The sequence below is a fragment of the Mixophyes fleayi genome, chromosome 4, assembly GCF_038048845.1.
Source record: "Mixophyes fleayi isolate aMixFle1 chromosome 4, aMixFle1.hap1, whole genome shotgun sequence".
In the NCBI taxonomy this organism is placed as follows: Eukaryota; Metazoa; Chordata; class Amphibia; order Anura; family Limnodynastidae; genus Mixophyes; species Mixophyes fleayi.
The window spans coordinates 2,618,786-2,646,699 of record NC_134405.1 but is presented as its reverse complement, the minus strand read 5'-3'; the positions used below and the strand labels follow the sequence as shown (position 1 = coordinate 2,646,699).

The window sequence follows — 27,914 nt, the reverse complement described above, 5'->3', positions numbered from 1 at the left end:
TGGTTTGGAAACCACAGAGGTAGAAGTGGTTTGGAAACCACAGGAATCAGCAGTGCTGAAAACACGAGGAATACAGGAACACCTTCAGAGACTCATAAGGAATGAGACTCCAAGATCAGGCCACGTGGTGTTGACCACAGGTGCTTAATATAGGGAGTGTTGCCTGATCTGCCAATTGAGTTAAAGGGACATACACTGAAGTATAGGAAAGGGCTGCGCATGCGCAGACCCTCAGGATGGAGGACGGCCACGGTTCCTAAATGTCCGGGAAGAGGCACTCACAGTACGGTGAGTGACACTGATACTGGTTTCCTCTCGTTCTCTATATGACAGGTAGCTTTATTTAACATATGGGCTGCTCCTCATCATACTATTAATGAATGTGTGATTGATCACTAATTATATTGATTGTAAGTTGTAATTTGGAAATGGAATTATTTTTGCCTATATGAAATATAGCAAGCCATCATGTGGTCTTCTGAGAGGTTCCTAAAAGTCTCTCCAGGGTATAGCTCATCCCAGGGGGCTTTTGAAGCTGTTCAGTTCCCTCTACAGGAGACAATGTTATCTAGTAACACAGGACACAATATTTCTGATCTCACATTTTACACCTTGGAGAGCAAGGTTAAACTTTGAAGTCATCTGCATCTAATTTACAGAGAAACACATCAGACATGACAGTGGCACATGAGGAAGACAGAGGACAGACCTGAGATATATGTTAGAGAGGACCCTGATCATGAGAGCTTACATTCTAAAGGTGGGGGGTGAAAAGATAGTAAGATCAAGTTGTCAAATAGATCAGTGAGGTATGGACCAGGTGATGTGGCAGTGTGGAGAGATATGAAAAGCAATAATAATGGAGCACTGAGGCACTCGGTTCATGGTTAAGTGGTGGTTTTGGGGGTTTTGCAGGCTCCAGTAGCGATTTGAGAGATGTAGGAGCTGGGCCGCAGAAATAACGTGCTCCATTTTAAGCACCACAGGAAGGCAAAATGGGCTCTAGTGGGGCAGATATATTCAGTCATATATTGTGGATTGACTTTCATCAGTCCAAGATCTCCAGATGGAGACAGATTAGAGGACTCAATACTCGGTGATCCATTTTATATTGGTTGTTGGTAACATCTTCTTCCACTAGTCTCCTGCAGCCTTTGAACAATGTTTATTTTGTAGTTTCAGCTGTTGCTGCTGCCTGTGTACTTTGTACTTCTGGGGCTGTTCTTCCCGATCTGTTTCATTTATGTCCAATGCCATCTCCTAGAAGTGGAAGGAAATTCTGGGATTTGTCCACATTTATCTTTGTATCTTTTTTTCATGTGCATCCGATGCCATCTACTAGTACAAGGACATCCAAGGCTGTGGTTCATGGCTGCCGTACTACTACTTATCTTTGGTTGATCATTTGCATACAATGTCATTAAGTAGCAGTATGGTTGGTATATCAGATAGGCAATGGAAAAAAAAAACAGGCAAATGTGTGCATTATGGTAAACTACTGACAAGTAGTATGTGACAAAGTATAAGATAAAATGAGGTTTGTATGTATATGATACTTGTAACTTAAAGCATTGTTTCCAGAACATATACTACCAATCTCTTATCTATGCTCAGGCTTCTAACCCCAAACACCTTCTTAACACATTTAAATCTCTTCTCAATCCTCCCACTGCAAACCCTCCGACTGACATCAGTGCCCAGGATCTTGCTTCCTATTTCAAGGACACGATTGATAAGATCAGGCTTGAAATGTTATCATCTCCCTTGAGAAGCAATTAGCTCAATTCCTTTCCAGCATCCTCTGACACTCTCTCTTCATTTGATCCCACAAATTAAGAGGAAGTTTCTACTCTCTCCTCATCTTCCTACTCTACCTCCTGTTCTCATGATCCCATTCCCTCACAAATTGGTATGTCCCTGTCTCCTGTGCTCATTCCCCCTCTAACTAAAATCTGTAATCTATCTCTTTCTACTGGTATCTCTCCATCATTATTCAAGCATGCAGCGATTACTCCTATTCTAGAAAAACTGAATTATGCCCCTTACTCTCTCTCACTGTCCTATCCTGGTTCTCATCCTACCTATCTAATCGCTCTTCCAGTGCTAATTTCTCTGGAACAACATCCACTCGGCTTCCTTTATTAGTTGGAGTTCCACAAAGCTCAGTCCTAGGTCCTCTGCTATTCTCTATCTACACCACTTCTCTAGGAAAACTAATAAGCTCCTTTGGATTTCAGTATCATCTCTATGCGGATGATGCACAAATCTATCTATCATTCACCATTTGTATTGTCTCGCGTTACTGACTGTCTTTCCGCTATTTTATCTTGGATGTCCTCTCGCGAACTGAAACTCAATCTTTCAAAAACAGAATTAATAATATTCCCACCCAACAATAGAAGCTTCCTGCCTGACATTTCTATTTCTGTTGACAACATGACCATAGATCCCACCCCGCACGTTTGCTGCCTAGGTGTAATCCTTGACTCGCAACTATCCTTTGTTCCCCACATCAACTCTATATTTACATCATGTTACAGACATCTAAAAAACATTTCCAGAATACATACATATCTCACACAAGACACTGCAAAAACTTTAATTCATGCACTCATCATCTCCCGCATCGACTATTGCAATTACCTCCTAACTGGTTTTCCCCTTTACACACTCTCACCCCTACGATCTAGTTTGCAGGCAGCAGCTAGATTGATTTTCCTTGCAAATCGTTTTACATCTGCTGAACCACTCTGTCAGTCTCTACATTGGTTACCTGTTTTTCAACAAATCCAATATAAAATTCTTCTACTATCAAACAAGGCCATCAACAAAATTGCATCAACATACATCTCCTCACTTGTCTCAAACTATCTTCCAACTCGACACCTCCCTTCTGCACAAGATCTGCATCTCTCTTCCATTCTCATCACATCCTCCCATTCTCGGTTACAGGACTTTTTTCGGGCTGCACCCACTTTATGGAATTTTCTCCCTCGCACCACAACACTTTCCTCTAGTCTTCAAACCTTCAAGTGTTCTCTGTAAACCCACAACTTCAGACAAGCTTATAGTATTCCTCTACCACCCTCTTAGTCTCCCTAGGTTACCCTATTACCACCCTCTACACAGCTAACACAAGAAATCAACCCTCTGACAACATAGTTGTGTAACTGATCATACAGCCCACTCAGTACTTTGTAACCTTTGCATTCTAGCTGGACAAATATGCAATATGATGTAGCACTTACCCTTGTTTATCAAACCAGTGTCCCATAGATTGTAAGCTTGTGAGCAGGGCCCTCTTACCTCTACGTATATATGTATTACCCAGTTTTGTTTTATTAGTTTTCTCCCAATTGTAAGGTGCTACGGAATCTGCTGGTGCTATATAAATAAATATTGATGATGATGATGATAAATATATATATTTTTAATTCTCTGGATGCAGAATATGAACTTTACTTACACACATCCTGTTGTCTTCTGATACATATCTTTTACATTGTACTTGAGATACAATGTGTTTCCTGTTCCTGCAAATGTATATCTCACTTCTCAGAAATACAGGTACAAAATATAATCATAAACCTAATACGCTTAGACAGCCCTCATTTAACAGACCAAGCCCCCAGTCCACCAAGGTTTCCCTCATTTTACAGATTCCATGCCCTCAATCCACCCAGCCACCCCTCATTTTAATGACCTCATGACCCAATTCCACCCAGCCACCCCTCATTTTACTGACTCCATGTTCCCAATATGCCCAGCTCTCCCACATTTTACAGACTCCATGCCCCCAATATGCCCAGCTCTTCCACATTTTACAGACTCCATGCCCCCAATATGCCCAGCTCTTCCACATTTTACAGACTCCATGCCCCCAATCCACCCAGCCACCCCTCATTTTGCAACTCCATTACCTCAATCCACCCAGCCACCCCTCATTTTAATGACTTCATGACCCAAGTCCACCCAGCCACCCCTCATTTTACTGACTCCATGCCCCCAATCCACCCAGCCACACCTATTTTTACAGGCTCCATGCAAACAATCTACAAAGCCACCCCTCATTGTACAGACAACAAGCCCCCAATCTGCCCAGTTGCTGCTGTACTAGAATATGATGGGTTATATGAATGAACACTATACAGAGTGCAGAAGGCTGAAACCCTCAGCCTGTAGGATGACGCATTGGAGACGGGTCTCTGACCTGACAGATAACTATGTTACTGAATAGCTTCATGTTTATCATTCATCGAAGTTTTAACCTACATATTTCTCCACCTTTTATCTATCTCTAGTTACAGACTGATATCTTAGGCAGTCTGTGTGTCTGTGGCTACTGTGGAACTAAAATTTCCTGAATGACCAAGTAGCCACAGCCATGGGAGAGTATGTATGGACTTGTAGCTCCACAACTGTTGGAGAGCCTCTATCTACTACAATCTGTTATCGGAACTATCACAGAATGAGGAACCGCAGTATATATCCAATGTACCATTCACTGAGGTGGAGGCACTGGAAACGTTTCAGTCACTGTATTCCAAAATATGGGGGCATCTTCTATTCAATTCATACATGTTTCTACTACTGTTCTTACAGGTTATGGACCAGTGCAGTTTCCTACAGCCCCCCAGGAAGAACCTCCCAGCTACAATTCCATTGCACCATGCGCCCCTCCCATTATGTATCCACCGGCTGCTCTCAACCCTGCCCTACACAACATGGAATTTAAGGGAGGACCTCCTGGTCTTCAGCATCTCCTGCAGGTAAGTGTCCTGCTTGTTTTATAGTGTTTCTCCTCTCCCATCCCTCAAAATGTAGAGAACTGGTCAACTCTACTGTCTACCAGAGATAGGACCTCCCATATGTGTGTAAACAGAGTGTGGCCTCCTCTTCTACATGCTGTAGACTGTAAGCTCTTTGAGTGAAACATTTTCCCTATTGCATCCACAGCATTTCCTGTATATGTATTTATATGGATTCTGTTGTAATACCTGCATTGTTTATTTGCTTAATCTCTTTATATAAGGTTGGTTAGATGGGGTAAATATAATCTATTGTCAATGTGCAATAATTCCATTGTAATAAGGCTCAAAACCACTGCACAGTGCAGCAGAGTCAGAATGGGAAATAATTAAATGTGAGACCTATTTGTTGATGCACTTTTTTCCTGCAATAAGTCAGATTTATAAACACTGCTTATTGTGGCAATAAAAAAAATACATTTAGTGTCATTTGATATAGAAATGCTCAGCTGCGCTGGCAGGACTGTGATGGTTTGTTAGGATTAAGCAACTTTGGCCAGAAATACGGTTTTCACCCATCTTTATATCACTGAGACACAATTTGTAGCTTCATTTCACCAGAATTCTCAACTTTAGAACCAGATAGAACCATAAGTCCAGGCTTATATGATATACACAGTAACAGCAACTGCAACCCCAATGTTTTTATCAACAGAGTGGAGGATGTTGGGCTGAAGTACTTGGATTTGGTGGTGAATTTGTTGTTGTTTTGCTTTCCTCTCAGAATGGACATAGTCTATTTATTCTGTGCAGTCTCTAGTGCTCATTCAGCATCTCCCTGCTGTGCGGCCTCTAGTGCTCATTCAGCATCTCCCTTCTGTGCAGCCTCTAGTGCTCATTCAGCATCTCCCTGCTGTGCGGCCTCTAGTGCTCATTCAGCATCTCCCTTCTGTGCAGCTTCTAGTGCTCATTCAGCATCTCCCTGCTGTGCGGCCTCTAGTGCTCATTCAGCATCTCCCTGCTGTGCGGCCTCTAGTGCTCATTCAGCATCTCCCTGCTGTGCAGCCTCTAGTGATCATTCAGCATCTCCCTGCTGTGCAGCCTCTAGTGCTCATTCAGCATCTCCCTTCTGTGCGGCCTCTAGTGCTCATTCAGCATCTCCCTGCTGTGCGGCCTCTAGTGCTCATTCAGCATCTCCCTGCTGTGCGGCCTCTAGTGATCATTCAGCATCTCCCTGCTGTGCAGCCTCTAGTGCTCATTCAGCATCTCCCTAATGTGCGGCCTCTAGTGCTCATTCAGCATCTCCCTGCTGTGCAGCCTCTAGTGATCATTCAGCATCTCCCTGCTGTGCAGCCTCTAGTACTCATTCAGCATCTCCCTTCTGTGCGGCCTCTAGTGCTCATTCAGCATCTCCCTGCTGTGCGGCCTCTAGTGCTCATTCAGCATCTCCCTGCTGTGCGGCCTCTAGTGATCATTCAGCATCTCCCTGCTGTGCAGCCTCTAGTGCTCATTCAGCATCTCCCTAATGTGCGGCCTCTAGTGCTCATTCAGCATCTCCCTTCTGTGCAGCCTCTAGTGCTCATTCAGCATCTCCCTTCTGTGCGGCCTCTAGTGCTCATTCAGCATCTCCCTGCTGTGCGGCCTCTAGTGCTCATTCAGCATCTCCCTGCTGTGCAGTCTCTAGTGATCATTCAGCATCTCCCTGCTGTGCAGCCTCTAGTGCTCATTCAGCATCTCCCTTCTGTGCGGCCTCTAGTGCTCATTCAGCATCTCCCTGCTGTGCGGCCTCTAGTGCTCATTCAGCATCTCCCTGCTGTGCAGCTTCTAGTGCTCATTCAGCATCTCCCTGCTGTGCGGCCTCTAGTGCTCATTCAGCATCTCCCTTCTGTGCGGCCTCTAGTGCTCATTCAGCATCTCCCTGCTGTGCAGCCTCTAGTGCTCATTCAGCATCTCCCTGCTGTGCAGCTTCTAGTGATCATTCAGCATCTCCCTGCTGTGCAGCCTCTAGTGCTCATTCAGCATCTCCCTTCTGTGCTGCCTCTAGTGCTCATTCAGCATCTCCCTGCTGTGCGGCCTCTAGTGATCATTCAGCATCTCCCTGCTGTGCGGCCTCTAGTGATCATTCAGCATCTCCCTGCTGTGCAGCCTCTAGTGCTCATTCAGCATCTCCCTAGTGTGCAGCCTCTAGTACTCATTCAGCATCTCCCTGCTGTGCAGCCTCTAGTGCTCATTCAGCATCTCCCTACTGTGCAGCCTCTAGTGCTCATTCAGCATCTCCCTAGTGTGCAGCCTCTAGTACTCATTCAGCATCTCCCTGCTGTGCAGCCTCTAGTACTCATTCAGCATCTCCCTGCTGTGCAGCCTCTAGTGCTTATTCAGCATCTCCCTGCTGTGCAGCCTCTAGTGCTCATTCAGCATCTCCCTGCTGTGCAGCCTCTAGTGATCATTCAGCATCTCCCTGCTGTGCAGCCTCTAGTGCTCATTCAGCATCTCCCTGCTGTGCGGCCTCTAGTGCTCATTCAGCATCTCCCTTCTGTGCAGCCTCTAGTGCTCATTCAGCATCTCCCTGCTGTGCAGCCTGTAGTGCTCATTCAGCATCTCCCTGCTGTGCAGCCTCTAGTGCTCACTCAGAACCTCCCTGCTGTGCGGCCTCTAGTGATCATTCAGCATCTCCCTGCTGTGCAGCCTCTAGTGCTCATTCAGCATCTCCCTGCTGTGCGGCCTCTAGTGCTCATTCAGCATCTCCCTGCTGTGCGGCCTCTAGTGCTCATTCAGCATCTCCCTGCTGTGCAGCCTCTAGTGATCATTCAGCATCTCCCTGCTGTGCAGCCTCTAGTGATCATTCAGCATCTCCCTGCTGTGCAGCCTCTAGTGCTCATTCAGCATCTCCCTGCTGTGCTGCCTCTAGTGCTCATTCAGCATCTCCCTTCTGTGCAGCCTCTAGTGCTCATTCAGCATCTCCCTGCTGTGCGGCCTCTAGTGCTCATTCAGCATCTCCCTGCTGTGCGGCCTCTAGTGCTCATTCAGCATCTCCCTTCTGTGCAGCCTCTAGTGCTCATTCAGCATCTCCCTTCTGTGCAGCTTCTAGTGCTCATTCAGCATCTCCCTGCTGTGCGGCCTCTAGTGCTCATTCAGCATCTCCCTTCTGTGCAGCCTCTAGTGCTCATTCAGCATCTCCCTTCTGTGCAGCTTCTAGTGCTCATTCAGCATCTCCCTGCTGTGCAGCCTCTAGTGCTCATTCAGCATCTCTCTGCTGTGCAGCCTCTAGTACTCATTCAGCATCTCCCTGCTGTGCAGCCTCTAGTGCTCATTCAGCATCTCCCTGCTGTGCAGCCTCTAGTGCTCATTCAGCATCTCCCTGCTGTGCAGCCTCTAGTGCTCATTCAGCATCTCCCTGCTGTGCAGCCTCTAGTGCTCATTCAGCATCTCCCTGCTGTGCAGCCTCTAGTGCTCATTCAGCATCTCCCTGCTGTGCGGCCTCTAGTGCTCATTCAGCATCTCCCTGCTGTGCGGCCTCTAGTGCTCATTCAGCATCTCCCTGCTGTGCTGCCTCTAGTGCTCATTCAGCATCTCCCTGCTGTGCAGCCTCTAGTGCTCATTCAGCATCTCCCTGCTGTGCGGCCTCTAGTGCTCATTCAGCTTCTCCCTGCTGTGCAGCCTCTAGTGCTCATTCAGCATCTCCCTGCTGTGCGGCCTCTAGTGCTCATTCAGCATCTCCCTGCTGTGCAGGCTCTAGTGCTCATTCAGCATCTCCCTGCTGTGCAGCCTCTAGTGCTCATTCAGCATCTCCCTGCTGTGCAGGCTCTAGTGCTCATTCAGCATCTCCCTGCTGTGCGGCCTCTAGTGCTCATTCAGCTTCTCCCTGCTGTGCAGCCTCTAGTGCTCATTCAGCATCTCCCTGCTGTGCAGCCTCTAGTACTCATTCAGCATCTCCCTGCTGTGCCGGCTCTAGTGCTCATACAGCATCTCCCTGCTGTGCAGCCTCTAGTGCTCGTTCAGCATCTCCCTGCTGTGCAGCCTCTAGTGCTCATTCAGCATCTCCCTGCTGTGCAGCCTCTAGTGCTCATTCAGCATCTCCCTGCTGTGCAGCCTCTAGTGCTCATTCAGCATCTCCCTGCTGTGCAGCCTCTAGTGCTCATTCAGCATCTCCCTGCTGTGCGGCCTCTAGTGCTCGTTCAGCATCTCCCTGCTGTGCAGCCTCTAGTGCTCACTCAGAATCTCCCTGCTGTGCAGCCTCTCACTCACACTTCTCGCCTGGTGGAGTAGGCTTCCTAACATTCCCTGGCTGTGCCGTACACCTACATCACTCCATTTTCTTCTTGTTTAAATTCCATACCATCCATCTCTTCTCTCCACTTCCACTTAAATTTGCTGTCATTTATTGGTCTCCAGCCCTAGTCTCCCTATTTGTTCAACAACTTTTCGACCTGGATATATTTCATTTCCTGTTGTTCACCTACCCACTTTTATTCTAAGGGATTCTGAACACTAACATTAACGACACTACTGACACTGGCTCCCCATAACCCTAAGAGTCCAATAAAAGCATCTCACCTTCAAATCCCTCACCATCACCCCCCCCCCCCTTACATACATCTCTGAACTAATTATGGGATACTCTCCCTCCTGCTGTCTTAAATCAGCCTCTGACTTTTGCGTCCCTTGTCTCTAATGCCCACCTCTTACTCCCGACTCAAAGACTTCACGCTGCTAATCTTCCCAACCTCACCAGACTCTTCCAGAGCCTCAATTCATTCAAGCAGTGTCTCAAAGTCCACCTCCTCTTCTTTGTAGCCTATCCTGCCCTCACCTGACACTACTCTACCAGCTACAGGCCCATGTCCACTACGAGTCCCACTAACTTCTATTGTCTCAGCATTGTCCTATCCTTTGACACTTGTGTGATTTGTTATACCGACTGTCCGACTGCAGAAGTTTGTGGCGCTTTACAAATAAACAATGAGAATTCCACCAGTACTTAATCAACAAAATTAAAAAAGCATCTGAAAGCTGCAAGCAGAGAAGGACCCAAGGTCTCCAACTGTTCAACCCTGTTGTACTGCCCACACTATGTTGTACTGCCTACACTATGTTGTACTGCCCACACTATGTTGTACTGCCCACACTATGTTGTACTGCCTACACTATGTTGTACTGCCCACACTATGTTGTACTGCCCACACTATGTTGTACTGCCAATATTACATTATTTTCGATTTTTTTATTAAGATAAAGTAAAGATATGTAAGAGACAGAAATCCATGAAAGAGCATGGCTGTGTCTTTTCCACTACATCACAATATTTTACCAATTAGGCTACTTATTTTGTAATTGCGACACAGGAAATAATTTTAATTTTTAGACCAATTGAATCCATCATCCCGCTGTTCAGAGGTTGGAACCCAACTTCTAGTTCCAACGCTCTGCTCGCTGCCCTGCAGCTCTGACCAGTGTGATAGGCCGGGGGAAACATCCACAGCAGCCCTGATCTGAAGGCAGGAGGTCAGGTGTACCAGAGCAAGGGGGTGCACTAGCAGCGAGACTTACCCAGAAGGAGGCGGTTCCAGGTGCCGGTGAAGGAGCCTAGAGTGGGCAGCAGCAACAGCCCCTCCTACTGCGGATAGAGGGATAAAGAAAAGAAGATGGTGGAAAGGGAAGCCCAGCCGTTTCCCAGCAACAAGTGACAGGTGGCATAGGAGGTCCATCCTGTCACAATAGCTCCTATATCTGCCAGTAGAAAAAAAGTGATCTTTGTCTGCTGTGCCCACGGATGATAAGGAGGCCATGAAACCAAACATGGATTTACATTATCTCATTCCAAATCACATTGACTGCATAATTATTCTTATTTATATGCTGGGTCCTGCATGGGGAACTCAAACTTCCCTATCAGAGTACCAATGTCATTGGATGGCGGAATCCCACAACAGGCGATAAATTGGTCACCTATGAATACATTTACCACACCTTCGGCTGAATGTAGGAGAGAAGACATCAGCTCCGGAGTGTTTCAGGCTGTGCCTCGTTTTAGATTACATTTTATCTGCATCTAGTCTTGTTTTCACGCAACTTTTTAAAGCTGTTCTGTCACCTAGAAATATATTTTATGTGCCTCTTCCCAGTAAAGAGAAACCGAAGAAACACGGCTGCATGTAGCCCAGGGCTATGCCGGTTCTGTAGCCAAACCTGGTAAATCCATAAAACTCGCGATCTTTAAATGGGTCGTGTAAGGTTCCTGCCAGGGTTGTGAGAGTAAAACAAGAGCCCCAGGAAATATGGATGCCGGAGAAGCACCATAAGCTCCGGTAATGGGCAGGGGACACTTTTAGCTGCAAATTTTACACTGTGTTTGTGCACTTTTAACACTCTTTGCAGGAGGCAGAAGTTTCTGTCCTGTTGTCAGTAGGGAAAGGGAACGTATCGTGAATAATATAGTCCAGATGGCCGAGACAGGAAAATGACACCACACACAGATAATGTTTAGTGCAGTCACCTTATACCGGGACATGTTGGCTCTATCAGGGGTGAAATTTTTAAATAGTTCAACAATCATGTTTCTTAAATTATAAATACTCTAGTCAGAAAACTGTTACTCTTTATCTTTCAGATCAGCCAGTTTTCCGTGATGGAGAAATGTAAGAATGATATTTTTCTATTTCCCTCATTCATCTGAAGTACACATCACCTGCTGTGTACCCTGACGTCTATACACCCAACTTTACCAGATCAGCCAACAGACTCCTACACACACGTTTCCAGATCAGCCAACTGACCCCTATATCGCTACACCCACATTACCAGATTACCCAACTGACCCCATCTCTCTACACCCACATTATCACATTACCCAACTGACCCCTGTCTCTCTACACCCACATTATCAGATCATCCAACTGACCCCTGTCTCTCTACACCCACATTATCAGATCATCCAACTGACGTATATATCTCTCTACACCCACATTATCAGATCATCCAACTGACCCCATCTCTCTACACCCACATTATCACATTACCCAACTGATGTATATATCTCTCTACACCCACATTATCACATTACCCAACTGACGTATATATCTCTCTACACCCACATTATCAGATCATCCAACTGACCCCATCTCTCTACACCCACATTATCAGATTACCCAACTGTCCCCATCTCTCTATACCCACATTACCAGATTACCCAACTGACCCGATCTCTCTACACCCACATTACCAGATTACCCAACTGACCCGATCTCTGTACACCCACATTATCAGATTACCCAACTGACCCCATCTCTCTACACCCACATTACCAGATTACCCAACTGACCCCATCTCTCTACACCCACATTATCAGATTACCCAACTGACCCCATCTCTCTACACCCACATTACCAGATTACCCAACTGACCTCATCTCTCTATACCCACATTACCAGATTACCCAACTGACCCCATCTCTCTACACCCACATTACCAGATTACCCAACTGACCCCATCTCTCTACACCCACATTATCAGATTACCCAACTGACCCCATTTCTCTACACCGACATTACCAGATTACCCAACTGACCCCATTTCTCTACACCGACATTACCAGATTACCCAACTGACCCCATCTCTCTACACCCACATTATCAGATTACCCAACTGACCTCATCTCTCTATACCCACATTATCAGATTACCCAACTGACCCCTTCTCTCTACACCCACATTATCAGATTACCCAACTGACCTCATCTCTCTATACCCACATTACCAGATTACCCAACTGACCCCATCTCTCTACACCCACATTATCAGATTACCCAACTGACCTCATCTCTCTATACCCACATTATCAGATTACCAAATTGACCCCATCTCTCTACACCCACATTACCAGATTACCCAACTGACCCCATCTCTCTACACCCACATTACCAGATTACCCAACTGTCCCCATCTCTCTATACCCACATTACCAGATTACCCAACTGACCCCATCTCTCTACACCCACATTATCAGATTACCCAACTGACCTCATCTCTCTATACCCACATTACCAGATTACCCAACTGACCCCATCTCTCTACACCCACATTACCAGATTACCCAACTGACCCCATCTCTCTACACCCACATTATCAGATTACCCAACTGACCCCTTCTCTCTACACCGACATTACCAGATTACCCAACTGACCCCATCTCTCTACACCCACATTACCAGATTACCCAACTGACCCCTTCTCTCTACACCGACATTACCAGATTACCCAACTGACCCCATCTCTCTACACCCACATTACCAGATTACCCAACTGACCCCATCTCTTTACACCCACATTACCAGATTACCCAACTGACCCCATCTCTCTACACCCACATTACCAGATTACCCAACTGACCCCATCTCTCTACACCCACATTACCAGATAACCCAACTGACCCCATCTCTCTACACCCACATTACCAGATTACCAAACTGACCCCATCGCTCTACACCCACATTACCAGATTACCCAACTGACCCCATCTCTCTACACCCACATTACCAGATTACCCAACTGATCCCATCTCTCTACACCCACATTATCAGATTACCCAATTAACCTCATCTCTCTACACCCACATTACCAGATTACCCAACTGACCCCATCTCTCTACACCCACATTATCAGATTACCCAATTAACCTCATCTCTCTATACCCACATTACCAGATTACCCAACTGACCCCTTCTCTCTACACCCACATTACCAGATTACCCAACTGACCCCATCTCTCTACACCCACATTACCATATTACCCAACTGACCCCATCTCTCTACACCCACATTATCAGATTACCCAATTAACCTCATCTCTCTATACCCACATTACCAGATTACCCAACTGACCCCATCTCTCTACACCCACATTACCAGATTACCCAACTGACCCCTTCTCTCTACACCGACATTACCAGATTACCCAACTGACCCCATCTCTCTACACCCACATTACCAGATTACCCAACTGACCCCTTCTCTCTACACCGACATTACCAGATTACCCAACTGACCCCATCTCTCTACACCCACATTACCAGATTACCCAACTGACCCCATCTCTTTACACCCACATTACCAGATTACCCAACTGACCCCATCTCTCTACACCCACATTACCAGATTACCCAACTGACCCCATCTCTCTACACCCACATTACCAGATTACCCAACTGACCCCTTCTCTCTACACCGACATTACCAGATTACCCAACTGACCCCATCTCTCTACACCCACATTACCAGATTACCCAATTGACCCATCTCTTTACACCCACATTACCAGATTACCCAACTGACCCCATCTCTCTACACCCACATTACCAGATTACCCAACTGACCCCATCTCTCTACACCCACATTACCAGATTACCCAACTGACCCCTTCTCTCTACACCCACATTACCAGATTACCCAACTGATCCCATCTCTCTACACCCACATTATCAGATTACCCAATTAACCTCATCTCTCTACACCCACATTACCAGATTACCCAACTGACCCCATCTCTCTACACCCACATTATCAGATTACCCAATTAACCTCATCTCTCTACACCCACATTACCAGATTACCCAACTGACCCCTTCTCTCTACACCCACATTACCAGATTACCCAACTGACCCCATCTCTCTACACCCACATTACCAGATTACCCAACTGACCCCATCTCTCTACACCCACATTACCAGATTACCCAACTGACCCCATCTCTCTACACCCACATTATCAGATCATCCAACTGACCCCATCTCTCTACACCCACATTACCAGATTACCCAACTGACCCCATCTCTCTACACCCACATTATCATATTACCCAACTGACCCCATCTCTCTACACCCACATTACCAGATTACCCAACTGACCCAATCTCTCTACACCCACATTATCAGATTACCCAATTAACCTCATCTCTCTATACCCACATTACCAGATTACCCAACTGACCCCTTCTCTCTACACCCACATTACCAGATTACCCAACTGACCCCATCTCTCTACACCCACATTACTAGATTACCCAACTGACCCCATCTCTCTACACCCACATTATCAGATTACCCAACTGACCCCATCTCTCTACACCCACATTATCAGATTACCTAACTGACCCCATCTCTCTACACCCACATTATCATATTACCCAACTGACCCCATCTCTCTACACCCACATTACCAGATTACCCAACTGACCCCATCTCTCTACACCCACATTACCAGATTACCCAACTAACCCGATCTCTGTACACCCACATTATCAGATTACCCAACTGACCCCATCTCTGTACACCGACATTATCAGATTACCCAACTGACCCCATCTCTCTACACCCACATTATCAGATTACCCAACTGACCTCATCTCTCTACACCCACATTATCAGATTACCCAACTGACCCCATCTCTCTACACCCACATTACCAGATTACCCAACTGACCCCATCTCTCTACACCCACATTACCAGATTACCCAACTGACCCCATCTCTCTACACCCACATTACCAGATTACCCAACTGACCCCATCTCTCTACACCCACATTACCAGATTACCCAACTAACCCGATCTCTGTACACCCACATTATCAGATTACCCAACTGACCCCATCTCTGTACACCGACATTATCAGATTACCCAACTGACCCCATCTCTCTACACCCACATTATCAGATTACCCAACTGACCTCATCTCTCTACACCCACATTATCAGATTACCCAACTGACCCCATCTCTCTACACCCACATTACCAGATTACCCAACTGACCCCATCTCTCTACACCCACATTACCAGATTACCCAACTGACCCCATCTCTCTACACCCACATTACCAGATTACCCAACTGACCCCATCTCTCTACACCCACATTACCAGATTACCCAACTGACCCCATCTCTCTATACCCACATTACCAGATTACCCAACTGACCCCATCTCTCTATACCCACATTATCAGATTACCCAACTGACCCCATCTCTCTACACCCACATTACCAGATTACCCAACTGACCCCATCTCTCTACACCCACATTACCAGATTACCCAACTGACCCCATCTCTCTATACCCACATTACCAGATTACCCAACTGACCCCATCTCTCTATACCCACATTATCAGATTACCCAACTGACCCCATCTCTCTACACCCACATTACCAGATTACCCAACTGACCTCATCTCTCTACACCCACATTACCATATTACCCAACTGACTTGAGAAAACTCAGAATATTTGAACAAATTTACCATCACTTCTGTTCACACTTCCTGTCACCTTCTTAATGTCTCGCTTTGTACTCATAACATCTCCCGACTCCATCAGTTTTCTTATCTTGTCATATTTTGTGAATTACTGTATCTCCAATATCTACTTTTCCGGACCTTTATCTGTCTCTGTCCTGATGTTGGTTCTCTTCTTACATCCATCTCCTGTTATATGTTCTACCCACCATACACCCTCAATACAACCTCCTTATGTGTATTTTGGGCCTCATGTAGACGGACATGTAATTGCATGGAGCTTACGTGGTTATTTTCATTTGCATGTATATTAAGATGTGTGCACCCTAGAAGAGTGAGCTAGTATATGTCCGCATCAAGGGTATCATATTGTATGTATGCGTCTACATACTAGAGAACCCAGTCATCATCATCAGCTTGACGAATAGCATCGTAATACTGTTTCTGCCACAGATCTATGTGACCATTTTACCAAACTCTGACATCTTTCTTCCAGTCACTGTGGCACAAGGTTTGAATCGTAACTTTGAGGTCCTGGATCAGATGGGGCAGCGGATATATCAGGCGGAGCAGCTGATCCAGTGCTGTGGCCCCCTCTATAACCTGAAGATCCGAGATAACAGCGGTCAGGATGTGATGGAGGCTACTGAGAGCTTCGGCTGTAGGTGTCATAGAGAGGTAGGATCCCATGTAATATGTCTATATTACATGCATGTAACATGCCTATCTCATACACATGTAACATGTATATATGATACACGTGTAGCATGACTATATCATACACATGTAATGTGTCTATATTACACACATGTAACATGTCTATATTACACATATGTAACATGTTTCTATTACACACATGTAATGTGCCTCTATTGCACATATGTAATGTGTCTATTACACATGTATGACGTGTCTCTATTACTCATACGTAACGTGTCTCTATTACACACATGTAACGTGTCTCTATTACACATGCATGACGTGTCTCTATTATACATACGTAACGTGTCTTTATTACACATACATAATGTGTCTCGTCTCTATTACACACATGTAACAAGCATATATCATACACATGTAACTTGTCTATAATAGGTGCATGGTATCCCTTTTACACATATGTAACACGTCTATATTACACACGTGTAGCATGTCTATGTCATACACATGGGGAGTGATTCAATTAGGAGTGAATACTATGTACTTTGCTTACTCTGAGGTCCACAGACTTCACAAGACAGTTTTAACATCACGTCCAGAAATTCTCATGCAGTTCAGTTGTAAAGCATACATGTCAATCCATGTCCTGTGTGAGGCACACGTGTGTTTGAGATCTGAAAAAATCCTGCCTTATATCTTAATTAACACCTGAAGAGCCAGTCAGCGATCTGTGTTATATTAGGGGGCTTCTCTGGACATCTCGGGATAATCATAAGTGATTTGTAACTGACACCATTCACATAGGGGAGTTTTCCCTTATTATTCTTTCTTTTCTAAAATATATACGCTATATAAATATATATGTTACGCTATATATATTATTAATATTTTATAGTTATTAGGTATCACAACATTTTGTAGTGTAGTGTTGAAACCGCAGGTAAAGTTGTGCACATTATAAAAGCATATGTGTGATGCTGTATCTAGCACCACAACACAGAGCGTGCAGAAGAGCTTGCAATCACCTGTGGAGGAGGAGAAACATTCTAATGGTGCAGGGAGTGCGCATGAGTAATTTGGATGTTATAGAGCAACAGGATGGTGCAATGTCAGAGTACTGAGGGAAGACTGTAAGTGTGTAGGTGCTTTTAGAGTTTCCAAGAAGTTTGGATGAAGGAGTATATTGCATACCTGTGATAAAACGTTTATCATCATCAAACAATGGGGGCGGGGCTATGACAAGAGGCGGAACTAGCGAGCTGTGAGCCCCGATGCAGGGAGGCGGGGAGGAGGGAACCGGGGCCTCCGACCATCTGACTCTGCCATGCAACGGGCCCCATTATCTACATGGGCCCCGGTGCACTGCACCTGCCACACCAATGGTAGTTCCGCCACTGTCTATGACAATGCAAATCGCTTCATTAAGGCATACCTCCCAACGTGTCTGGCCCCCGGATGTGGGACAAGGGGTATGGCCACATCACGACGGGTTGTGGCCACGTCTCAGACGGCTTTACAGTGCTAGGCTGCCCAATTAGATACCTTCCTTTTGGAGGTGTGTGAGCGATTTTATCTCACAAAAATTAACACCGGTTTTACAAATAAATAGCTTTTTCCTGCACCTTTGTTATTTTTCCATGGAGCAAATATGTAATTTGGCTGATGGTTGGCACCCCAGAAGTAGTGTAAGGAAGGACTCTACAGGCCTGGTGGTATGGTAGAGAGGTGAAGGTCCACCCAGTGGTGTTGGAATAAAACAAGGAACACAGGGCTAAAACTTCCCTCAGGACAACAATTCAGCCATAGCATGGCTCTTTGTGGGAAGATCCTAAATTAGCTCAGCCAGCAGTCACACACATCAATTCTCACACTAGCCAGTCTGTTTTGGCCCCTCCCCTTTTTCCTAAGAATCTCCAGGAAATTTCTAGTTCATTCATTGCAGTATGTTCATCCAAAAATGGCCAAAGCAATTCGGATTTAACTCCAAGAGGCACTCTGGGGAACTGTAGTTTTCTGAATGAGTGCATGCTGAAATATACCTGTGATTTGCAGGGTATTACAAGTATATTGTGAGGCTACGACAGGAAATTAGTTCTGAATCAAATCGCCCCATGTACAAGGGGTTTTCTACGGATCGGGAGGGTGAGTTTTATTTTGTACCGACTCAGCACGTATAAATGTTGGAAGATACGTATACCATGTCATCGCCTGTCCTTGTTTTGTTTGTCTCCCGAATTGTACAGCATTGTAGAATATATCACTTTCAATGATTAAATCGCCTTTGAGAAAAAACTTTGCTGTGGATGGGAAAGATGTGACATCACACTTTGTGGTCATTTGTGAGTGGGAGTCGAGTTTATGCGAAGGTCATTGAGTCGTTGGGTAGAGATGAGCAGAATATTGTGTGGAATCTTTTCCACATCCTGCGCATTCCACAGATTTTGTCCTTATTGTGCTACATAAAATAACCCCTATCATTTCTATCCCTGAATTGCCAGCCATACCCCCAAACACACCAAGCACTAGAAGAGAATATTCGTTGTCTCTATCCCACTATATTCAAGAAAAAGCAGAATTTGAAGATTGTAGCGCCAGGTGGTTGCACGTCTGCAGAATGGACGATTCTGCCAAAAAATTCAATTTGCATGAAATTTTTGCCACAACTTGAGTATTAAGTGATTAAGGTGTGGAAGTACCTGGAGATGTGGTTAGAACTTACTTTCGTTGAAATGTAACTGTAGTGGATATTAGGCTCAGTGTTAGCACTGAGATGCACGGTGCATGGTATATGTGACATGGACAATTAGTCTAATATATTAATTTTGTGGTCTCTCTGACAGATGGAAGTGTTCAATGCATCTGCCGAGTTCCTTGGATGTGCAAATGTACATATAAATCTCATGGTTACTCAACTGTCAATCATAAATTCCTCCAGGGAGGAAATTTTGATGATCCTGGGACCCGCTTTCCAAACCAGTATCTTTGGAAATATCACCTTTGAGGTAATAAAAACAAAATTAAAATATAGATGTTTATTAAAATGTTGTATGAGTTTGTCCCTCCCCCTGCAGGGTGACACAGTGACACAGACAGAAGGGAGCTATGAGTCTTTCCCTCCCCCTGCAGGGTGACACAGTGACACAGACAGAAGGGAGCTATGAGTCTGTCCCTCCCCCTGCAGGGTGACACAGTGACACAGACAGAAGGGAGCTCTGAGTCTGTTCCTCCCCCAGCACGGTGACACAGTGACACAGACAGAAGGGAGCTATGAGTCTGCCCCTCCCCCTGCAGGGTGACACAGACAGAAGGGAGCTATGAGTCTTTCCCTCCCCCTGCAGGGTGACACAGTGACACAGATAGAAGGGAGCTATGAGTCTGTCCCTCCCCCTGCAGGGTGACACAGTGACACAGACAGAAGGGAGCTATCATCATCATCATCATCATTTATTTATATAGCGCCAACATATTCCGTAGCGCTTTACAATTGGGGACAAACGTAATAAACTAATAAACAAACTGGGTAAAACAGACAAAGAGGTGAGAAGGCCCTGCTCGCAAGCTTACAATCTATGGGACAATGGGAGATTGACACATGAGGTTAAGTATACATTTTGCATCTTGGCCCAGCCAGACTGCAAAGGTAGGGTGACTCATAAGCTAAATGATCCTGTCACACAACAATGTTGGTCCGGGGGTAGTTGTCTTGTGTGAAATTGTGTAACAGGCTAAAGGTAGTGAGGTTAAGATGGTGGTTGAGGAATATTATAAGCTTGTCTGAATAGGTAGGTTTTCAGAGAACGCTTGAAAGTTTGTAGAACAGAGGAGAGTCTTATTGTGCGAGGGAGAGAGTTCCATAGAGTGGGTGCAGCCCGAAAAAAGTCCTGTAACCGGGAATGGGAGGATGTAATGAGGGTGGATGAGAGACGCAGATCTTTTGCAGAACGGAGTTGCCGAGTTGGGAGATATTTTGAGACAAGAGAGGAGATGTATGTTGGTGCAGCTTTGTTGATGGCCTTGTAGGTTAGTAAAAGTATTTTATATTGGATTCGGTAGAAGACAGGCAGCCAGTGTAGAGACATACAGAGTGATTCAACAGAGGAATAGCTATTTGCAAGGAAAATCAGTCTTGCCGAAGCATGTAAAATAGATTTTAGGGGTTTGAGTCTGTTTTTGGGAAGACCAGTAAGGAGGGAATTGCAATAGTCAATGCGGGAGATGATTAGTGCATGAATTAAGGTTTTAGCAGTGTCTTGTGTGAGATATGTGCGGATTCTGGAAATGTTCTTTAGATGTATGTAACATGATTTAGATATAGAGTCAATGTGGGGAACAAAGGATAGGCGTGAATCAAGGATTACACCTAGGCAGCGAGCTTGTGGGGTGGGATTTATGGTCATGTTATCAACAGAGATAGAAATGTCAGGTATGCTCTTGTTGGCGGGTGGGAATATTATTAACTCTGTTTTATAAAGATTTAGTTTGAGTTGACGAGAGGACATCCAAGATGAAATGGCAGAAAGACAGTCAGTTACACGGGACAACACAGATGTCGAGATATCAGGAGAGGATAGATAGATTTGGGTATCATCCGCATAGAGATGATACTGAAAGCCAAAGGAACTTATTAGATTTCCAAGAGAAGCGGTATAGATAGAGAACAGCAGAGGACCTAGCACCGAGCCTTGAGCTATGAGTCTTTCCATCCCCCTGCAGGGTGACACAGTGACACAGATAGAAGGGAGCTATGAGTCTGCCCCTCCCCCTGCAGGGTGACACAGTGATACAGACAGAAGGGAGCTATGAGTCTGTCCCTCCCCCTGCAGGGTGACACAGTGACACAGATAGAAGGGAGCTGTGAGTCTGCCCCTCCCCCTGCAGGGTGACACAGTGATACAGACAGAAGGGAGCTATGAGTCTGTCCCTCCCCCTGCAGGGTGACACAGTGACACAGATAGAAGGGAGCTATGAGTCTGTCCCTCCCCTGTAGAGTGACACAGATAGAAGGGAGCTATGAGTCTTTCCCTCCCCCTGCAGGGTGACACAGTGACACAGACAGAAGGGAGCTATGAGTCTGTCCCTCCCCCTGTAGAGTGACACAGTGACACAGATAGAAGGGAGCTATGAGTCTTTCCCTCCCCCTGCAGGGTGACACAGTGATACAGACAGAAGGGAGCTATGAGTCTGTCCCTCCCCCTGTAGAGTGACACAGACAGAAGGCAGCTGTGAGACTACTATAATATGGTAAAAACTTGGTTCCATAGGTGAAGTCAAGAGATGGTGAATGTGTTGTGGGGATAATCAAGTGTGAAAATAACCAGATGATGGCGTCTTTCCCGATGGATCTGGAGGTGACGGTGAAAGCCACCATACTGGCGACCTGCTTCTTCCTGGTAAGGACAACCTGTTGACTGGCTGAAGTCACATAAATAAGTGTAGTTATGGGGTCAGTGTCACCTCTTCTATGCTGGAGGAGGAGAGATGGTGAAGTACTATTACAAGGATGATAAAGAAATGGGATTTAGATTGAGGTACAGACTACTGTGAGTATATAGAGAGAATACAGGAGTACATGGATAGAAAGAAATCATATCTTTCTATCTAGAAAGGTATTATTGGGGAGAGATGGGTGTGATTATTCTATATGTCAATCAATTTCCTGGTCCAACTAGCATCCACACCACTCATTTCCACGTAACCTCCACCAATCATCTCCATAACCTTTTCAAGTCCCATCCTCACCCACGTCACTCATGTCTAGAAATGTTCCTAGTACTGTGAAGGGTTCACCGGGAACTTCATCGTTTGGTGAGCTCCTTTCAGTCGTGGCGGCTGCCCCTCTATTGGCCCAGTCGGCGAGCCAATCAGTGCTCACCTACTGGCAACGTCTGGTGCCGCGGCAAGCCAATCAGGCTTGCCACGTCACCACAGCGACGTGCCAGCAGCTATATAAGCCGCTGAGCGCCGCCATCTTAAATTCAGTACGACTTCAGAGCCAGAAGCAGAGGATATCGTGGTAGCAGAGAAGATGTCGGTGGTAGGGACACCTTGTAAGGGCTAGGAGCTACCCTGCCACGAGAAGATGATGAAAGATGCAGAGCTCAAGCAGAAGAAAAGAACAATGGTGGGGAGCTCTTGTAAGGGCTAAGAGTGCCCCCACCAATAAGACAGCGGAGACCAGCTCACCGAACAGGTGAACAGGCACTGGCGGCTGGAGGGTCTGGAAGATCCAAAGATGCCGGGCACAATTTGAGCATCCTGCATGGAGCAGGTAAGTATAATTGCTTCTTGTTAGGTCGGACACAAAGCTGAAGGTCCATAGGTAGGATAGATTAGTGGGCACCAGCCCATTAATTGGTTGCTGGGCAGACGGTCCACAGATAGTTAGAAGGGCACAAGGCCCTTTAGATAGAAGGGCATAAGGTCCTATAGGTAGTCATTTGGGGAACAAGGCCCCTAGCTATAGAGGGGAGCGCAAGGCCCATAGTTAGGCTGGGTGAAAGGCCCATAGTTAAGCTAGGTTATAGTAGGGTGTAAGGTTAGTGAGGCATCAGACCTTAAGTTAGGCTGGACAGAAGGCCCAATAATTGTGATTGTGCGGCAGGCCCTTTTAGTTAGTGGCACTCAAGCCTGATAGCTTGAGAGGGTGCTAAGCCCTGGTTGGCGTAGGAGAGCACTAGGTCCTATTCAGTTAGTAGGGCGCCAGGCCCTTGATTTAGTGGGACGTCTGCTCTCTAGTAAGTGTAGGCATTTTGCTGTGAAAGCAGCATACGAGACCCCTCCATCCAGTCCGGAAGGGCACCCAAAGTCCTGAGGTCCAAGAGAAGCAGGCTTAAAAGCCAGTGTTCAGGCTATAGGCAGAGGCCTCCAGAGTGGTTGCGTTGGTTGCGTACAGACGGACATGAATGGCCCAGGACAGGTGAGAAGAAGCTGAAGCGATCAGTTTCCAGGTTAATAAAAGAAGGACGGTGACGATTGGTGAGGTGGTCGCTGGCCCGTAATGTACTGCATGTTGTTTTCTTTGCCACCTGTCTGTCTTGTTTAGTGTACAGCCCTGTAGGATCCAGGAGTCAGACCCTCACTGAAGACGGTGTTGAGTCGAACAGAGGCTGGGGTGAATACAAAGCAGATGGTAGGTGGTCCATCGTGAACAAGGTAAGATATCTGTGTGCATCTGTTCCGTTCCCCTGAAGGTGTTACAGTACCACCCTCACCTATACCACTCATCTCCAGAAACGTTCTTGATACCACCCTCACCTAGACCATTCATCTCCAAAAATGTTCCTGGAAATATTTTTTATTTAAATGTTGCAACCCAAAAATGTTCCTGGACCCACCCTCACCTATACCACTCATCTTCAGAAATGTTCCTAGTACCAGCCTCACCTATACTACTCATCTGCACAAATCTTCCTAGTACCAGCCCCTCACATATACCATTCATTTTCACAAACGTTCTGGGTGCCACCCTCACCTATAACACTCATCTCCAGAAACATTTTGGGCAGGGCCGGATTAACCATAGGGCTAATTGGGCTACAGCCCAGGGGCCTATGGCATCCAGGGGGCCCTTGAAAGTGCTCAGCAGCAGTATTGATCGGTCACTGCGGTCCTTCCCCGGCGCGCTGTAGTCTCCTTACTGAGGAGATCTCGTGAGTCTCACTCTCACGAGATCTCCTCAGTAAAGAGCGCACAGTGCGCCGGAAAAGGGGGTAAGTGCAGGGGGGGGGGGGGGCTCAGGCAGCTCGGATCAAGGGGGGGGGGGGGCGCTGGCAGCTCGGATCACGGGGGAATGGAGGCCCCCTTATCCCAGGGGCCTCCATTCCCTTAATCCGGCCCTGATTTCGGGCACTACCCTCACCTATAATACTCATCTCCAGAAACGTTTCGGGCACCACCCTCACCTATACCACTCATCTCCAGAAATATTTCTGGTCCCACCCTCCCCTTTATCAATCATCTTGAGAACTGTCCTGGTACCATGCTAACCTCCACCAATCATCTCCACAAAGTTTCCAAGTCCCATCCTCACCCACATCACTCATTTCCAGAAATGTTTCTGGTACCATCCTTACCTATACCATTCTGTAAGAGACTTACCTGTCTTCTCTCCTGTTCCCGATCTCAGTCACTGCTCTGTTCTTCCGGGTGGGTGGAGCACGGCTGCAGTCATGTGACACAGGGGCGGGAATTTGAATTTCCTTCTCCTATAACTAGAATGCTCTGACACTGCCTGTGTCAGAGCAGCAAGTTACCACTATGACCGTTTGGCTGGTTAGACCTCTGCTCCTGGATCCTCTGCTTCCTGTGTACCTGTGTATCCGACCCATCTATCCATACTGACTATTCTGCTGTCTGTGATCCGGTTATCCATACTAACTGCTCAGCTGCCTGTGCTCCTGTGTATCTGACCCGGTTGTCCTACAGACCACTCCGCTGTCTGAGCACCAGTGTATCCAACCCGGCGACTCCCCTGAGTGTGGTGTTTTTATTCAGTCCTGCCATGCTTTGCTGTACTACACTGCCGCTACAGAGTCTGCACTCTCTGATCCTGCTGGATCTCCTACCTACCGTCTATCACCTATTATGTCAGTGGGCTAACCCAAGGGCCACGACCTGTGGACCTCCAGCAGCAAACCCATCCCACCTTGCAGCGGTTATTGGTGAAGACCAGGGGGTTCATTAGACTCGGCACCTTGGGAGAGCCAGCGCTAACACTGACTGATAGGAATCTCCCGTAAGCTGTTACAGTTTGGTCTGACCACACTTTGATGGACAGATCCGGTAACCCCTTAGCCAGGGATTTTTTGTAGCATCTTGCCGCGCGGGTGGAGGAACAAGAAATGAATCAGGCCCAACTAATACAATTTTTACTGGGTCTTTCTCACAGGTGACTACGCCACCTTCTCCTCCTTCTCCTCCACCGCTTCCTTCTTTTCCTGTGCCAAGTTCGGCAGCTTCTGCTCTGTCAATTTCTCAACTTCAGATCCCAAATCCTCCTAAATTTAATGGAGATCCTAAAGCTTGCCGTGGTTTTATAAACCAATGCGCCATACAATTTGAATTGCAAACAGAAATTTTTCTTACGAAGAAAACTAAGGAGGCTTATATTATCTTGTTTTTATTTGGACAAGCTCTAGGCTGGGCATCCCCCTTGTGGGAAAGCGATGATCCCATTTTACATAATTGTACCAACTTCTTGGAAACTTTCAGGCGTATCTTTGATGAACCAGGATGGGTCTCCAGCGTGGCCTCAGGTATTCTGCACCTTTGCAAGGGACTATATCTCTAGGTCAATACGCTGTTCAGCTCTGTGCCTTGGCAGCCAAACTTTGCTGGAACAATCAAGTTCTTGTGGCCACATTTTGGCAAGGTCTTTCGGATCGGATCATAGATGAATTAGCTGGTTGTGAACCCCCTTCCTCTTTGAACACGTTAATTTCTCTGTGTAACCAGATTGACATACGTTTCCGGGAACGCAGTCAAGAGAAGGAGATATCCCGCCGATCAGGGTTTTCTTTGGCCCCTCACTTTCAGAATCCTAAGTACCTTTAAAGGAACCTATGCAATTGGGGAGAGCTCATCTCTCTCAGGAGGAGAAAAGAGAGACTTTTCAAGAACCATTTATGTCTATACTGTGAAGAACCTGGTCACATTTTGGGCAATTGTCCTAAATGGCTGGTTAAACGACAGGGCCTAACAGGCTCCCGAAAGGTCAGATTCCAATTTTTCCACCAAGGCTCTCCTTCAATAATACAACAAACCGCTTTATCTTCCTGCTCTCATTGCTATTACCGCCATAAATGGTAGCAGGATTGTAGGAGGATCTATTAGGAAACGTACTATCAACCTTTCTCTTCAGATGAGAGGTTTGCATAAGGAGATCATTTCGTTCATGGTTATTCCTGAGGCTATGAATCTGTTGGTTCTAGGCCTTCCTTGGCTTAAACTTCATTCTTCTAATTTGAACTGGCATAAGGCCGAAGTACTTGCTTGGGGACCCGCTTGTCACTTTCGATGTCTTCTAAAGGTAGAAATGGCCTTGGGGCTACCTCTTCTGTATACAAGGCATCCTCCGATATTCCTCCACAATACAGCTCCTTTTCTGATGCATTCTGTGAAAAGGTGGCTACAAAGTTACCTCCTCACAGACCCTGGGACTGCAGCATAGAACACTTGACGGACAAAATGCCACCTCTGGGTGAGTCTACCGGCTGTCACTGCCTGAGTCTCAGGCCATGTCTGCTTGTATTCAGGATAATCTAAAGCGAGGTTTTATAAGGAAATCTTCCCCTTCTGCCGGGTCGGATTCTTTTTTGTTAAAAAGAAAGATGGTGGTCTCTGTCCCTGTATTGATTACAGGGGTCTTAACTTCATCACCGTGAAGAATAAATACCCTTGCCTTTAATTTCTGAGTTATTTGATAGAATTAGAGGGGCCTCAGTATTCTCTAAGCTGGATCTCAGAGGTGCATATAATTTAATCCGTATCAATCAAGGTGATGAATTGAAGACTGCATTTAATACTCATGATGGACATTTTGATTATTTGGTTATGCCCTTTGGGCTATGCAGTGATTCCATGTTGTTCCAAAACTTTATCAACTAATTTTTTCCAGATATTTTTTACCAATTTGTGGTAATATACTTGGACAATATACTTATATTTTCTTCGGATATCATTTCTCATCAAAAGCAAGTTTCTATCTTTCTTGATTGGCTCTGACAATACTGCAAATTGGAAAAATGTTGCAGTTTCAGGCTCTGGTCTTCAAATGGACCCTGAGAAGCTTAAGGCGATATTGGAGTGGTCCCAGCCTGTGGGACTTAAGGTGATTCAGTGTTTTTGGGGGTTTTCTAATTACTACAAACAGTTCATTAAGGGTTTTTTCTCCTTGGTGGAGCCCATTACCGCATTAACAAAAAATCCGCCAATTCTAAACTTTGACCTCCTGAGGCTGTTGAGACCTTTACTTCACTTAAGAAAGCGAGTCTGATTCCACTTTTCCCTTTTTCCTTTAAGTGGACACTTCCTCTATCGGTGTTGGAGCCATATTATGTCAAAAGAACGCCTCGGGGAAACTTTGTCTGTGTGGCTTCTTCTCTTGAAGATTATCTTCTGCGGAGAGAAATTATGGTATAGGGAACTTCTCGATATGAAATTGGCCCTAGAAGAAAGGAGACACCACTTGGAGGAGGCCATATTTCCTATAACTGTCTACACGGATCA

At 46.0% G+C, this 27,914-nt stretch overlaps 1 protein-coding gene across 3 annotated transcripts in view; it reads left to right on the top strand.

Annotated features, from left to right (window-relative positions):
• Positions 1-27,914, top strand: part of LOC142150936 (phospholipid scramblase 2-like) — a 93,646-nt gene that overhangs the window by 58,159 nt on the left and 7,573 nt on the right. For all 3 annotated transcript variants that reach the window (XM_075206136.1, XM_075206138.1, XM_075206137.1), the window contains exons 3-7: positions 4,603-4,769; positions 11,356-11,383; positions 16,525-16,706; positions 19,529-19,690; positions 21,950-22,078. In XM_075206136.1, coding sequence (XP_075062237.1) covers positions 4,603-4,769; positions 11,356-11,383; positions 16,525-16,706; positions 19,529-19,690; positions 21,950-22,078 — 668 coding nt within the window. The remainder of the gene's footprint in view (positions 1-4,602; positions 4,770-11,355; positions 11,384-16,524; positions 16,707-19,528; positions 19,691-21,949; positions 22,079-27,914) is intronic.